This window comes from Kwoniella dejecticola, chromosome 1, assembly GCF_000512565.2.
Source record: "Kwoniella dejecticola CBS 10117 chromosome 1, complete sequence".
Classification (NCBI taxonomy): Eukaryota; Fungi; Basidiomycota; class Tremellomycetes; order Tremellales; family Cryptococcaceae; genus Kwoniella; species Kwoniella dejecticola.
Window position 1 is genome coordinate 422642 of NC_089301.1, and position 14374 is coordinate 437015.

Below are 14374 nucleotides of genomic sequence, written 5' to 3' on the forward strand. Positions count from 1 at the left end.
TTCGTGACTCCAATTTCTGGATTGGCGAATGATAGTATGACGAGGACAAGATGATATGATTGATCTACTGCACTTTCAGGCGGCAAACGAACGTACAAGGGATCAGTTAAATTGGGCTCACGGTGGACGAGTCACGTGACCCATCCTCAAAAGTCGGATCGACGAGCAATACTTTCCGAGATTTTTGACTTTTTCGACCATCCATCCCATTGTATCTTTATGGTGATATATACTATACTCCCACTGGCTTCGTCAAGAAGCCCCCAAAAGACATCGAGCTCCACTCAAGATGTCGTCTCTCCCTAGACTGTCCTCTAGGATCCGATCACCTATAATATCGTCCTCATCGGCGTCGTCATCATCCACATTGATCCGACCGACCGTCCTGACTCGAAAACCGATCCTTTCACCTGCTCCTCCGTCTAGCATCTCGCCGCTTGGCAAATCCCGTTCTCTCTCCTCCTCACCCATCTCCATCGCCTCGATGAGTCCCAGCCTCAGCCCGAAAAGGCTTTTCAGCACTTCGATCCGTGCACAGGAGGAGGAGAAACCGAAAGAGGAATGGCCGGACCGGGTATTGCCTGTCTTGAAAGAGACCGATGTCAAGCGATTGAAGAGGCAACGAAATGTCGGAATGTGAGTTAACTTCCACTTCAGACTTCATGCAATTCTCCTTATCTACTTCATGATGATAGCAGATACTGATATTCACATGGCTTATTTTCTCTGATAGATCCGCACATATTGATTCGGGTAAAACGACACTGACAGAACGAATCTTGTACTACACCGGACGAATTCGAGACATACACGAAGTACGAGGACGAGATGCCGTAGGAGCCAAAATGGATTCTATGGAATTAGAACGAGAGAAGGGAATTACAATTCAATCAGCAGCGACTTTCGCAGATTGGGTATCGCCTCCGCCCCCGACTGAATTAGCTGAAGGCGCTACTTTATTCGGCACGGGTTCCGAGGAAGGTAAAGAGAAATACTCGATCAATATCATCGATACCCCCGGACACGTAGACTTCACCATCGAAGTTGAGCGTGCGCTAAGAGTCTTAGATGGAGCTGTACTGGTGCTTTGTGCGGTATCGGGTGTGCAGAGTCAGACGATAACGGTAGATCGACAGATGAGGAGGTATAATGTCCCTAGATTGGCGTTCATCAATAAGATGGATCGGTGAGCTTTCACAGCCAAATCTTCTGTTTTGCGTCTCAGATCAAGAGGCTGATTGATTGCATGATTGGCGGATTTGTAGAGCTGGATCGAATCCTTTCAGAGTGATACAACAGCTCCGAGGCAAGTTGAAGATGAATGCTGCTGCGTTGCAAGTACCCATCGGAGCGGAAGGGGATTTCCACGGAGTAGTCGATATTGTCCGGATGAAGGCTCTGTACAACGAGGGTGTAAAGGGGTAAGTTCAAGCATTCCACTGACTCGATTCATCGAGGGGGAATGACTAACCCAAGAATGTCGTCAGAAACCAAGTGGTTGAGACCGATGTCATACCCGATTCTGTTCGAGCTTTAGCAGAGGAGAAACGAGCCGAGCTTATCGAGCAACTATCAGAAGCGGATGAGACCTTGTGCGATCTTTTCCTGAACGAATCACCCATCTCCGAATTGGATATCGCTCAAGCCCTTCGACGTGCGACTGTTGCCCTGAAGTTCACACCGGTGTTCATGGGTTCAGCCATCAAGAACACGGGTGTCCAAGCTCTTCTCGATGGTGTATGTCAATACCTCCCTGATCCTAATGAAGTGCACAACCAAGCGCTCGACGCTGCTTTGCCCTCCCACGCTCCTCCCGTCCCGCTTGTGCCTGCTGCCGAAGCGCCTTTGGTCGGATTAGCCTTCAAGTTGGAAGAAGGACGATATGGCCAATTGACGTATATGCGGGTATACCAAGGAGAATTGAAGAGGGGAAGTGTGATTTACAACGCGCGAACAGGAAAGAAAGTCAAAGTCCCCAGATTGGTCAGGATGCATTCGGACGAAATGGAAGATGTGGAAGCTATTGGCGCGGGAGAGATTTGCGCGATGTTTGGTGTAGAGTGTTCGTCTGGAGACACTTTCAACGATGGATCTACTACGTTCTCAATGGTGAGTGTGCAGTGCGTGGTCACTCGCTATGGTCTAGCTTATTTCAACGCCTGGATGTTCGTAGACATCGATGTTCGTTCCGGAACCCGTTATCTCCCTATCGATCCGACCTGAGGGCAATGAAACCCCCAATTTCTCGCGAGCTTTGAATCGATTCCAAAAAGAAGATCCTACCTTCCGAGTGCACGTTGATTCCGAGTCTCAAGAGGTGAGTTGCGCACACATGCTATTCAATCTATGATGTTTGCGCTGATATGTGTACACTCTACCTCCCTCGGCAGACAATCATCTCTGGAATGGGAGAATTGCACCTGGATATTTACGTCGAACGAATGAAGAGGGAATACAACGTTGCCTGCGTGACCGGTAAACCCCGAGTAGCGTTCCGAGAGACGATAACGGAGGAGAGTAAATTCAACTACACCCACAAGAAACAGTCTGGAGGATCCGGTCAATTCGGTCGAGTCATCGGTAAATTAGAACCTATGGAGATGGACAGCGAGACGAACAAAGACACGGCGTTTGAGAATAGGATTATCGGGGGTAACATCCCTAACCAGTTCATTCCTGCTATCGAGAAGGTGAGTTTCCTTTCGTTTCCTTTCGTTTCGTTCCCTTTCCCCTAAATCAGCCTAACATCCATCGCAAGATGCAAACCTGTTACATATGCTGATCCGATGGTATTCTTGTGCGATGTGCGATCATAGGGATTCCAAGAAGCGCTCGATAGGGGATTGCTTACCGGTCATCCGATCTCAGGCTGTAAATTCGTCCTTGAAGATGGATCTGCTCATTCGGTAGACTCCAACGAGCTGGCTTTCAGGCTAGCAGCCATCGGAGCGTTCAGAGAAGCTTTCCAAAAATCGAAACCCGTAATCCTTGAGCCAGTCATGACTGTCGAAGTTGTTGCTCCGATTGAGTTCCAAGGGAATGTTATCGGGGCATTGAACCAGAGGAAGGGGACGATCGTAGATACCGAAGTGAGGGATGACGAGTTCACGTTGACGGCTGAAGTGGCGTTGAATGATATGTTTGGGTATTCGAGTCAACTCAGAGGTATGACCCAAGGTAAAGGTGAGTTAGCCCCGGTCTTCCATCATTCACCCATTTCAATGAATCATCTCCCTTGCCGTGTCAAAGTCTGGAGAAAGACTTGACTTGATTTGGTCTGACTTGATGTCTCGCACTACAGGTGAATTCTCGATGGAGTACAAGAATCACCAACCCGTCATGCCCAACGTCCAGAGGGATATGATGGAAGCGTTCAGGAAGAAACAATTAGGTAAATAAGGGGCATTTAACAGGGCGACTAGATCGAGATTAAATCGTATAGCCAGCGAGGGCCCCATTTTTATCTGAGTTTGATGTCATGAGGAAAGATCATTCTGAGGGCTCAGCGGGACTGAAATCAGGATAAGGGGAAGAGATAATGATAGAATCAATAGAATTGCACTACAGAAAAGGGCTACTGTAGTCGCCGAGACGACATATTATGGGTTTCTGATATTTTCCTTGTACACCTGCATATTTAGCATAGCATATTTTCCATACTCATCTGAGATATCCCGATGCAACACTCCCTCCTCATGGCTATCTGCGACCGCACGGACGCAAGTGAGACCATATACATCAACAAACAGTCTACAACATACTAAGTCATCAAGTCAATTGTATATGCCGGGTATACATACTGTACAGAATCACTTGCTTTGCACTTTAATCAAATTCGATGTGATACAATATGTCCGAGCACACATCCAGTCAGTCTGTTCTAAATCGCTCGATCGGGCAATTGTTTTTCATACAACTTCAACAACCTATAAATATCACATCGTTTGGTCAGTCCTGGCGTTTGTGCAATTGCGATTGGTTGAACTCACAGATCCATTCCATCTTCCAAAGGCGATGTGATTCCCTTGTGAATCATGACCGGCAATTGATCCGAGAACTCATTGATACGAGGTAACATGTCCATCGCTTGTCTTGTTCCTTCTCCCAGCAATCGTAATCGCGGCACGGGTAAAGGTCTTTCACCTTCCAACCTATTCCTGAATCTCAACTTTTCTGTTGCATCGGCATTTTCGTTTTCATTGCCATCTGCGCTCTCCCCCTGGTCACTTGCACCAGATATCTTATGTTCTTTCACATGACCGTCTTTCTTGAGATCGTTGATCCTCCCTTTCGGTTGTCCATGGCCACTTCCATGACCATTAGATGTGGAATCAGGTGTGGGCGTAGGTGTTGGTGCCGATGTTCTGATGTCGAAGTTGACAGTGGACGTGTTTCGTCGGATAGGCATATCATCTCCTCTTCGTTTGGCTTTGGTAATTTGTTCCTGTTCTAATCCTTTTGTGAATGCGTCGAAAGTCTTGTAAGCTTGTTCGAAGAAGTACGGCAGGATCTGGATATCTCCATCGCCTTCGCCCCACACCAGGTCGAAATCGTACACGATGACTGGTGGTCTAGGCTCTTCAATGGATTTCATCGTCATATTCTGCGTCATAAAGTATAAAGTCAGGATCGCATCACCTCACCGCTTTCACCGGAAAGCATGATTGAGAGGAAGGAAGCGAAAAGGCTGCTTACCACCAAAGGCAACCACGCTATCTCCCTTCTACCGTGCCTCGAAGCTGATTCTATCATCTCCTTCACACCCGTTCCTGTCCTTCCGGCCGTATCTCTCGCTGCTCCCCGGCCATCGCTGGTATCCCAGCTCACAAACGAGATCATAACGCTCAAATCACGTTTCGGTAAGCCTTCTTTCGTCAATCTTCTCTTCAAATCAGATCCGCATTCCCCAACCATGAATCGGTAGAAATCTCCTCTGGTCTCAATCGTCATTGGAGCGTTGAATATGCCCAATTCAATCCCGCCAAGATCGAACCTCATAGTCTGTGAAGTCCGGATATTGGTTGTAGGATTCAAGGATTGGCCTGCTTTTCTAGCCGTGTGAATGATGGCGGCCGCCATAGGGGATGGCTCGGTCGATCTTCGCAGTTTCATAGATTTGTATGTATTCGATCGTTGGGACGCGACTCTCTCTTGAGAATCGAATGTGTTGGTGATCGAGTACACTTTGTTCAGTAAAGAAGGAATAGCAAGTAATCTCGCCACGGATCTGAAAACACCTGTTTTTACCGTAAAAGAGAGGTTGACCTGAGCAGTGGGATCTTCGTTGAAAGCTGTCCAGTCATCCGCCAAACGGACGACAGCGGGCTCCAAGCTGGAAATAAAGCCGCACATGTCAGTCATCAAAGGCTTGATACATACAGCAGTGAAGGATGCTCACTGGAAAGTCATGACGCTCAATTCCTGCAGTTTCAGACTACCGGTTAGGTCGCCCGCATCGATTGCCATACTCAAGACGGTGGGAACGTCTTGATGCGCCGACCGAGACGATTGACGGGTCGTGTGGAAGTTGAGATGTTCACTTCGCAATTCCCCGGATATGTCACCCTTTGCTGTCAATTGGGTGATACCGATGTCGAGATCTACCTCTGTGAATTCTCCGTTAGACAGGGTACGGAGGACTATGGGCGTGAGTTCTAATTTCGCGTTGGTCACTCCCACATTGGCGTCTAGATCAATCGATCGGAAACGGACTAGAGCTACGATTGCGAGCTTTTGCTGGGTTGCCGTTGGCACCGGTGCTAGGGCAGGTGCTGTAGTGGTGGCGGCCTCTACTATTGCTGATTTGGGTGGCAGGTCGAGGGGCGGGGCCGTGTCGATCCATACAGCAGCGAAGGTCAACCACGCACTGAATTGCTCCAACCTGAATTGGCCTGAGAGTTGTGTGTCCACTACAATGGACAGACCCTTCTGCTGACCATGTTTGTTCTCCGGTCGATGAGCGATCGAGAACGCCATATCTTTCGCACCAGCTTCGATACAACTTCTGCCTTCTTCCGCAAATTCGTGTCGCAGATAAGCAGTGACGCCTGAAATTGTGCCCGCAACAGTCGTGACGTCGCTTCCACCTATAGTGGTACTAGCTAAAAATCCACCGCTTTCCCACTTCAAGTCAACATAGGCGTTGGAATCGGGTGCACAGGACAGTCGAAGTCGAGACTTGTCGATCCGAAGGGTAAATCTCGTCTTGATTCTCTCCATAGGTGTCCGTGATATCGTATGGACAGATGATTCGCTCTTGGCTGCTGGTGCCGGTTCTGGTCTTGGCTGTGGAGGGGAATCCATCGAAGCCACCTTCTGTTTAGCTCTACTCTCCATGCGGTTGATGAGCTGGACAAAGAAAGGGAGGACAGATGGGCGGAGAAGATTCCGACTCTCGTGAACAGCCTGGACGTCACGGTCAGCAAATGGAGGAGAGCTATAATAATACTACAGCTCACAGCGTTGAAAACGAGTAACGCGTCGTTGTCCTCTCGGTTTTCCGACACTGAAAAGACCGTTTTAGGCCCAGTATAGTCCATCCAAAGGGATACAGTGGGTAAAATCACTGTATCATGCCATTGTCTGTTCTTCCTTGAGTCTGCGTTCACCGTTCGTTTGTTATGGTCGCTCATCTCTCGATGAAGCTCAACGATACCACTGTTGAAGGTATATGACATTCTGACCAGAATTCGTTGCGACGGTCGCGCTACTACCGGAGAAGCAGGGTCATCGTATTTCGCAGAGACTGTCTCATAAGGATGTTTCGCCATCTCAGACTTGTAGTGCGCTTCAAGTTTCGAAATCCGGTCTTGACCATGATGAAACAGGTCGATCAGCTTGAATATCCCGTCAGCCACGGCTGGCGATAGAGACAGCTTGAAGTCGGTTGCCGAGCAATGAGCGGAAAGCTGCCACAGGCCAGGCTCGGACGACATCTGCGCTTCCATGTCGATCGAAGGCAGAGTCATTCGGTTGACTGATTCGTGGAAATCGCCAGTGAAGTGGTCGGAAGAGCTTTGATCAAATCTACGCCATCTGGTCAGCTTGGAAAAGATCAAGCTAGACTCACCGTTGAATGAACTGCATAGCCATGTTCTGCACCTTAAATCTAGCCGTCTCATTTCTTCTGTTCTGAAAGCTGATGACCCGAATCGAATACAGCAATGCTGGTATGTCGCTATGCACCGCATCACCGATGGCTGCACCTTCCACAAGAGGGATAGCGATTCCAATACCGGAGACCTCAACGAAGACCAGTCGATTGGCGAACCAGGATACTTCGGAGTGTTCTACTTTCTCGGCAGATTCTAGCTTCTTGAGGACTCTTGTGGTATGCACTTTCACCTCAGCTACCTCCGCCGAACGATGATCTCGTAGAGCGTGTAAGTCGGACATCCAACTCTTCAATAGGTCAGTGAGTTCGCTCAAAGCCTCTGGATGCATGACCGTGTGAACGCGACTGAGGTTGACATTGAGCTTCGAAGTGGTCTGAGCAGTTGCGGGGACCTCCTGAACCTCTGCATCGAGCACCATATAGGCGGTTCGGTGCTTTTTGACTGGCTCAGATGTATCGGAAAGAGCTTGAGAGCCGAGATGCCCGAGCGACAAACCGAAGTGTTCCACCTTGGCTCGCCACTGTAGCGCATGATCCTCGGTCAGCCGGTTCGAAGCTGAGCCTTTGATTGCTAGAGCTTCAAATAACAGAGTGGTGGCCACATCATCGGCTCGCAAGCCCAGTCTGAGTCCTGCAATGCCAATTTGAACATGAAAAAGATGTTCCTTGGAGCGTGGCTGAGTTGAGTCCTTCGAGTCGATTGAAGCCATAGAGATCCCTTTGGCGTGCCGTCGATTCATTGCGGTCGTCACAACTTCACGCCAATCGCGGACGAACTCGGTGACGTCAGCTGCTAGCTGTTGATGTAATGATAATAGTCGATCGAGAATGACCGGCTTGAGCACTCCGGTGAAGAAACCTAGGTCGACGTTAGCGGAGACAAGCAATTGACCCTCGGATGACCTTGTATCTCCGATAGCGGTGATTGATGGTAGTCGCAGAGTGGATGAGTCCGTTGTCTTCTGCTTGTTCCTGCGGAGGGATGCGTGGGCGCCAACGACTTGTGCAGCTGCCTTGATCGCGAAACGTACGTCGCCGTTGTTGACCGAAAGTGATGTGTAAATCTTGCCAAAACCCCATCTGATCCACAATGATCTGGCGGCACGTATCTGTATGTGGATGGCGTCGACGGACAGGTCCAGGGTAGAGAGGTAATGTTGAGAATTGGGTTGTTCTACCACCGAGGGCTTGGCAGCTGGCATCTTAGCGCTTAGAATCGATCGAATGTCTTCCACGGCCGAAGAATAAAGACTAGAAGATCAGCTTTGACCGAACATTAATAAAACTCACGGTAGTTCAGTCTGTTTCCATGTCTGCACAAATGCATAGAATGCTCTAAGTTGAGGTCTCGAATCGAAATTCAGCGTTTTCAGGCCAACAACCAGTTTGACCTCCGGTCCCGCGATCTTTCGAGTGTCGTGATTTCGGTCCATAAAGGTGGCAAGGCCTTCAGCCTGAAGGGAAACTATAGTGCGATCTGCCATCAGGTCCGATGGATCCTCAACCTGCAAGAGCGACAACCCAATATTCTCGCAATTGGCGGTCAGGGTCTCTTTTGACGATTGCTGAGCCCGAGGCAGTGGGCCACGAAGGCTTTTCTTTGACAACCCAGTAATGTGCAATTGACTACTACCGAGATGGCATCGCAGACCCCCTCCTCGGACATTCAGATCGATCAAGCCAATTTGTAGATCACCGATGACAACGGCATTCTGCTCTTTCGGTACTGGTTTGTCAGCGCTCGATTCGACTCCGATTTCCGGCATATATTCTAGACTACTTCGTGCTAAACCGAGTATGCCATCGGTGATATCAGTCTTGATCTCTTGGACAGCTGAAACAAGCTGCATTTGCGCAAGCGGTCTTTGTTCCGTTTTGCCCGTAGCTTGGGAGCCGCCAAAAGACGCTTTGCTTATCACGATGTTGCTGGAGGACAGTCTTTTCGAAGAGAGTGCCAGTCCGTGATGAGATATTCTGAGCTTGTCGAAGTACAGGATCAGATCCATAGCCTTCTCTGTGGCTTTGTGACTAGCATTATCGGCGACTTGTTGACCGAAAACCGACTGAATAAAGTGTTGTTCCCGTATGATGTTTTCAGCTCCGTTGACGGTTTCTTCGACTCTACACAAGTTCTGGACCACAAAGTCCGCAATACGATCGAGAGGAATCGAATCATCGATATCCTGGTTGGCGGGGATCCTTCTATACCAATCTCTAAATCTAGCTAATATCCACCAGCCGGTCTGAGTTCGTATATTCCTGAAGTCCTGCACGTGCAGACCATAGGCTCTTTCGTACGCGAAAGCGGGCATATAGCTGTCGTAGCCATTCTGCATGGCTTTTTGTAAAATTGTGAAGAGAACCTGAGCATCTGTAGTCGCTTGAGACTTTGCGCCATTGACCCGGAGGTACGCCTGTTGCCAAGGCAGTAGCATAGCGTGACCGAGATCGATGGCTGCTGACAAGATGTCGAAGGTAGTGTCGGTCCATCTGGCACGCGCTCTTATTCCTTGACTATGGTGTGCCGCTACTTCAAGACCTTTCATGACCACACTCAACAAGGGTGCACCGTTTGCGGGTGGATTGGCCAGTCCGGGAATATCCATATCAGGGGAGATGTCCGAATATTTCGAATCAGAAGAAATCATCCAGAGCGAAATGACAGATGTCCTTGCTGACACATCGAGGATGGCCTGTTTGTTTCGCGGCGCGTGATGGGAGATTTGAAAGTCGATCCCTTCGCAACGAGCAAGAATAGCATTCCCGGGATGGCCAGAAGATAGGCGAAGAATGATAGACGGCAGATGTATATCGTGGACTTGTGGAGCGATGATCTTCGACTCTTCCTCCACAGCAGAGACTTGGCTTACGAGAAGAGCGTCCAGCCGCTTTTCGAAACCTTCATCTTTGATTGAAATCGCGGTCAGGAGATTTGATATCGAGACAAGAGAGTTAGGCTTGAGGTCGATATCGATGGCCTTCCCTCGGATTCGGACAACGGAACCATTATCCTTCTCGTGGATAGTAGACGGCGCAGATGCAGCTTCATGCTGCGTATCTGTCGACTCGCTGAACCCTTGGTGTCCTGGCATCGGATGCCGGTCATGAGCCAAATGGAACGCGTGCAGCTTAGCGACTAAAGCGGTAGCCATGTCGCCATACACCGACCCCTTCGAGGAGGTGACCGAGCCTTCCATTGAGGTCATACTGGACACTGTGTCTGACTCATCTCCTACCGAGGAGCCACCCGGAGTCTCTCTCGCTGTTGCGAATGATCTAGACCGTTTCGTTCGAAGCCTCAATTGATCGAAGGGGTTATTATCTTCCCACCCGCTCGAGCTAGCCGAGGAAGAGCCCACCTCCTCGAGGTCCAAAATAGAGGAGGTCGAATCGTCAGATTTGCCTTCTTCAGGTAGCTGCCTGTCTTCTAAATTCTGCGCCAAAGGCTGCGGCAGATAGAGACCGTTGACATGCTGACTCACTGATCGAATCCCTCATCAGCGCCGATCGATGCGCGCGTCGCAGGCATGGGACTTACAGAAAGGCTTTGCGTCCTGATACATAAACCAGATCCTGCTTGTTTCCTTGTCTTCTTGTCTCAGGAATTCCTGCTGTTGCGCGACCGCTTCCTTCCAACCTGCCGGAGCCTGGTAAATGTCTATCGCCGCGCCACCTTTGGCGAAGCCAACGGACTGCCATGATGATCGAGGACCCCTTTCCAGGATGTTCAGCGTCATTTCCGGCAAGGAGATGCCCATCATAGAACTGTATGCACGGGTCCCCATTGTACTGGTGTCAAGGGAAAAGCCGTGAGGTACCTCTACCGACAGACCATGGTCGCCAGAAGTGACCATGATCGCCGCTTCGTCCAACGAGACTTTGAAGAATGTCACTGATTCTTATCAGCAAACGATGCTTTCTACCGGGAACTCACCGTCAGGAGGTGTCTTCGGAACAAAAATATCGGACGGACTGTTTTCCGAATCAGGAAATGTGTACCCCACACTTCGTCCAGCCGCTTGTAATACCGAAACCAAGTCTGGGCCGAGGAAAGCTGATACTTTGGGAATAATCACTTCCCATAGACACAAATAGGTTGTAGCGTGTGGCTGAGCGCCAAATAATCGATTGGCTTTCACTTCAATACCTTCGATGAAGATGATGTCCGTATCGGTGACTGAAGGAGGAGAGCCACGAGCGTATATCGAATGCAGATCGGCTGAGGCGGTGAGATATGTGGGAGTAGCATCCAGGGATAGTTCTACTCGAGCATCAGTGCTTATACTTGACAGCAACACATGAGATGCTTACCCATGAAATGATCGACGGATTTGAGGTTCATCTGCAGCTGAGGTACCGGTATGACTAAGCCCTTCTTGCAATTGTAAATCTCGTCTGACATCAGAACGAGAGACTCTTCGACATTCATAGTGACGGATACCGAGAAGGGGTCGGACTAGCGGACAAGGGATCAGGTACACCTTCTCGTAGTCAAAATCAGGACAGCTCACTCTGCCGGGCCTATATTTTTCTTCTATAGGATCTCCAACCGACTCTGGGTCATGATCAAATTTTTCCAGAAATTCTTGCATCGTTCTGAATTGCGTGAAGGTCCCAAAGTAATTGTCCTTCACGCAGAATAGTCTTCTCAATACCCACCCAAGCGCTTTGAATACCACATGTTTACCCTCTAGATGCAAGTCCAGGGTTTCTTGATGATCCGGTTTGGGCACTGAGTAATATAGGTAGGAACCTTTAGCGCACACCTCGCCAATCTTACCGATTTCAAGTACATCGGGACCAAACGCTCGGTGGGTATCCCATTTCGGCACACAAAGCTCGACACGGGCGTCCGCGAGACTGACGCTGAACGGGACGATGGACATCTCGGGTCGATATTGTGTCGAGGCGACGGCGACATAAGCATCCAGCCTCGGACCATACACATCCATGAAAGCTAGTTTGACGTCAGCCTTGCTCTTCCTATAATTGCACATCATCCTTTCCGATGGATCCACTCACCATTCGCATCCCTGGACCAGGGCGCATCAACGATGTTGTAATCATTGATATACAGGTGTATATCGTAGTTGATGAGAGATACGCGGAAGTTGTAGTGATTGGGGACGAAGTGATGATAGTCTCCGACTGTCGCACCAGAACTCCAATCTTTGGCCAAGTCGGAGATGAGGGTGACATGGTCCCGGAGGAGACTGATCGAAGCGGTGTCTAGGGTAACGTCCATGCCCCAATCGCGTTGCGCGTCCCACTCAAGAGGGGTCGGCATAGTCATGGAGAGTTTGCAAGTCTTGGCCTTGATGAAGGTATCCAAATTGACACTGGAGCTGATCCCGACCGAATCAAGTTGAAGCACCAGCATAGAATCGTAGCCTTGTGTTGTAGCAACCTGATCCTGGGTATACGATATTGACGAATTCGGCCCTACCACGACGTCCAGCCAGCCATATCTTCTTTCCACATCCGTCGCAGTATTATCGTACTGCCAGTCCTTGGACGGCTCTCTCGTTGGGATACGCATCACGGTTTCATCCAGTAACAACAGATGCAGCACCAGGGTTGTGTGTATTCGCGTGTCTCCAGGTTGCAGACGTGGCTTATTTTCGGAGTCGAAGAACAATGAAGGAGCAAATGCACGCTGGATAGCCTCTCTAGAAGATCAGCCTTGCCAAAAATACGGTTCGACTCACCGCTGCTTATCAGCCCACGGGCCGTACTTGACGTTCCCCTTATGTATCGCTATATCTATCCCATATTCCGGCGGCAGATCTACGTTCCCTATTTCATCTTGTTCATCTACGTAAGGCGCATCTGAGGGGTGCGGAACTAGACCAGGGGTGTCGGCGTAATAAGTCAGATCGAGCCGATGAGTCTCAAGCAGAGTAGTGACTTTTGCATATTCCCGTTCCTCTCTCTTGGGCGCTTTGGTATCACCATTCTCTGGCTCACGATACCGAGCGAGACCTTTCCATATCCTGTCAGTGGGTAAGCCTGCCACCGGTGGGGTGGAAAATTTCGGATCTCGCAAGAACTTGAATTGCTTTGATAGGAGATGAAACCCGGTGAATACAGATAGGGCGGAAGGAGGTTTGGCGGTGAGATCAGGTTGTCGTTTGAGCAGCTCATCGTAGACCTTTTTGCCGTGAGCCAGCAGCGGCCCTGAATAGTCAACGTTCGTGCGCATGAGCACACTCGCATCCTGAAAAGTGAGATTGACTGATGTTTTGTAGAGGTCGAATGTCGATCGGGAATCCGTCACCTCAACGGTACCTTCAGCTCGTTTGAAGTCGCCGATCAAGACCATTGGGGTCGCGTCACTACCGAGTACAATCGATCCGGTGATGATCCTGAGGTCGATAGGCAGAGCTTCGCGAAACCAGTTGACCCCCTCGGAAACGGGTTTCACAGCTGGTTTGACAAGATTGACGTTATGATGATCGGGTTCTGGGGGATACTCTGGAACGAGATGAGCTTCAGATCTTGTTAAAAAAAATCTGCGATGGGTTTCACTGACGATGATCATCATATCCGCTTTCTGATGTCGCCGCCTTGGTGGTGGAACTTTCTCCAGTAGATGTCTTCACCACTTTCTTCAATCTAGATCGCAAAGTGGAGCCCGGCTCAACATCGGTGTCATCGGACTTTCGCGGAGAGGCATTGGCAGCCGCTTCTTCTCGTTCATGCTTCTTCATACGCTCGACGATCGCATCGTAAGCGGGTGTACGATTGTACACGAAACCTTCGACACCTTCGGCGAAGACGGTGATTCGGCAGGGTAATCTATCTGTTCCATCGTATCAGCGTCGTCCTGAATTGCACGACACTCACTTCGTTTGTTGTTGGTAGACTCTGAGTCCGTTTCATGCCTGATTCTGAATTTCCAGTACCTCCAAGTGACATGTCCGTGCAACGCCCTGACCGAGATATTACTAGAGTGATACTCGACATCTCTAAACGATATACGACCGGCTAGAGGCGCTATCTGCAATGATCCTATGATGAGGTATGCATTGTAGCTTCTCCAGGTATACAGTCGAACGAGAAATGCGACAACCGATCCCAGAAGACGATTCCAGTAGAATAGAAATGCTGAAGCTCCGATGACGACTGCCGCTAACTCGATTAGGAGCAACAGGTTCACCTCGTCTGCGACGGCCATTTTGTGAGCCTCAGACGGGCTAATATCATATCATGGTTGGTGAAGTGAGGATGCCGGGCGAACGATGAGCCTCCTAGATGAGA

At 49.6% G+C, this 14374-nt stretch overlaps 3 protein-coding genes across 3 annotated transcripts; 1 reads left to right on the top strand and 2 right to left on the bottom strand.

The window, feature by feature from the left end:
- Window positions 1-289: 289 nt before the first annotated feature.
- Window positions 290-3399, top strand: I303_100166 (elongation factor G, mitochondrial; the record flags this gene model as incomplete). Its single annotated transcript, XM_018403543.1, has 8 exons — window positions 290-636; window positions 734-1186; window positions 1266-1421; window positions 1488-2109; window positions 2174-2317; window positions 2391-2690; window positions 2817-3183; window positions 3302-3399. 8 exons carry the CDS (start codon window positions 290-292, stop codon window positions 3397-3399), a joined length of 2487 nt encoding a protein of 828 aa, XP_018266197.1.
- Window positions 3400-3880: 481 nt separating this feature from the next.
- On the bottom strand, window positions 3881-8316 carry I303_100167 (uncharacterized protein; the record flags this gene model as incomplete). The annotated part of the gene is made up of 6 exons (XM_065968057.1): window positions 3881-3926; window positions 3990-4603; window positions 4696-5332; window positions 5399-6405; window positions 6459-7026; window positions 7070-8316. The coding sequence occupies 6 exons, from the start codon at window positions 8314-8316 to the stop codon at window positions 3881-3883; spliced, it is 4119 nt and encodes a 1372-aa protein (XP_065824129.1).
- An 84-nt stretch (window positions 8317-8400) lies between these two features.
- I303_100168 (uncharacterized protein) lies at window positions 8401-14291 on the bottom strand (the record flags this gene model as incomplete). Its single annotated transcript, XM_065968058.1, has 9 exons — window positions 8401-10595; window positions 10653-11006; window positions 11049-11375; window positions 11426-11570; window positions 11626-12071; window positions 12137-12783; window positions 12841-13588; window positions 13647-13916; window positions 13961-14291. 9 exons carry the CDS (start codon window positions 14289-14291, stop codon window positions 8401-8403), a joined length of 5463 nt encoding a protein of 1820 aa, XP_065824130.1.
- Window positions 14292-14374: the final 83 nt, after the last annotated feature.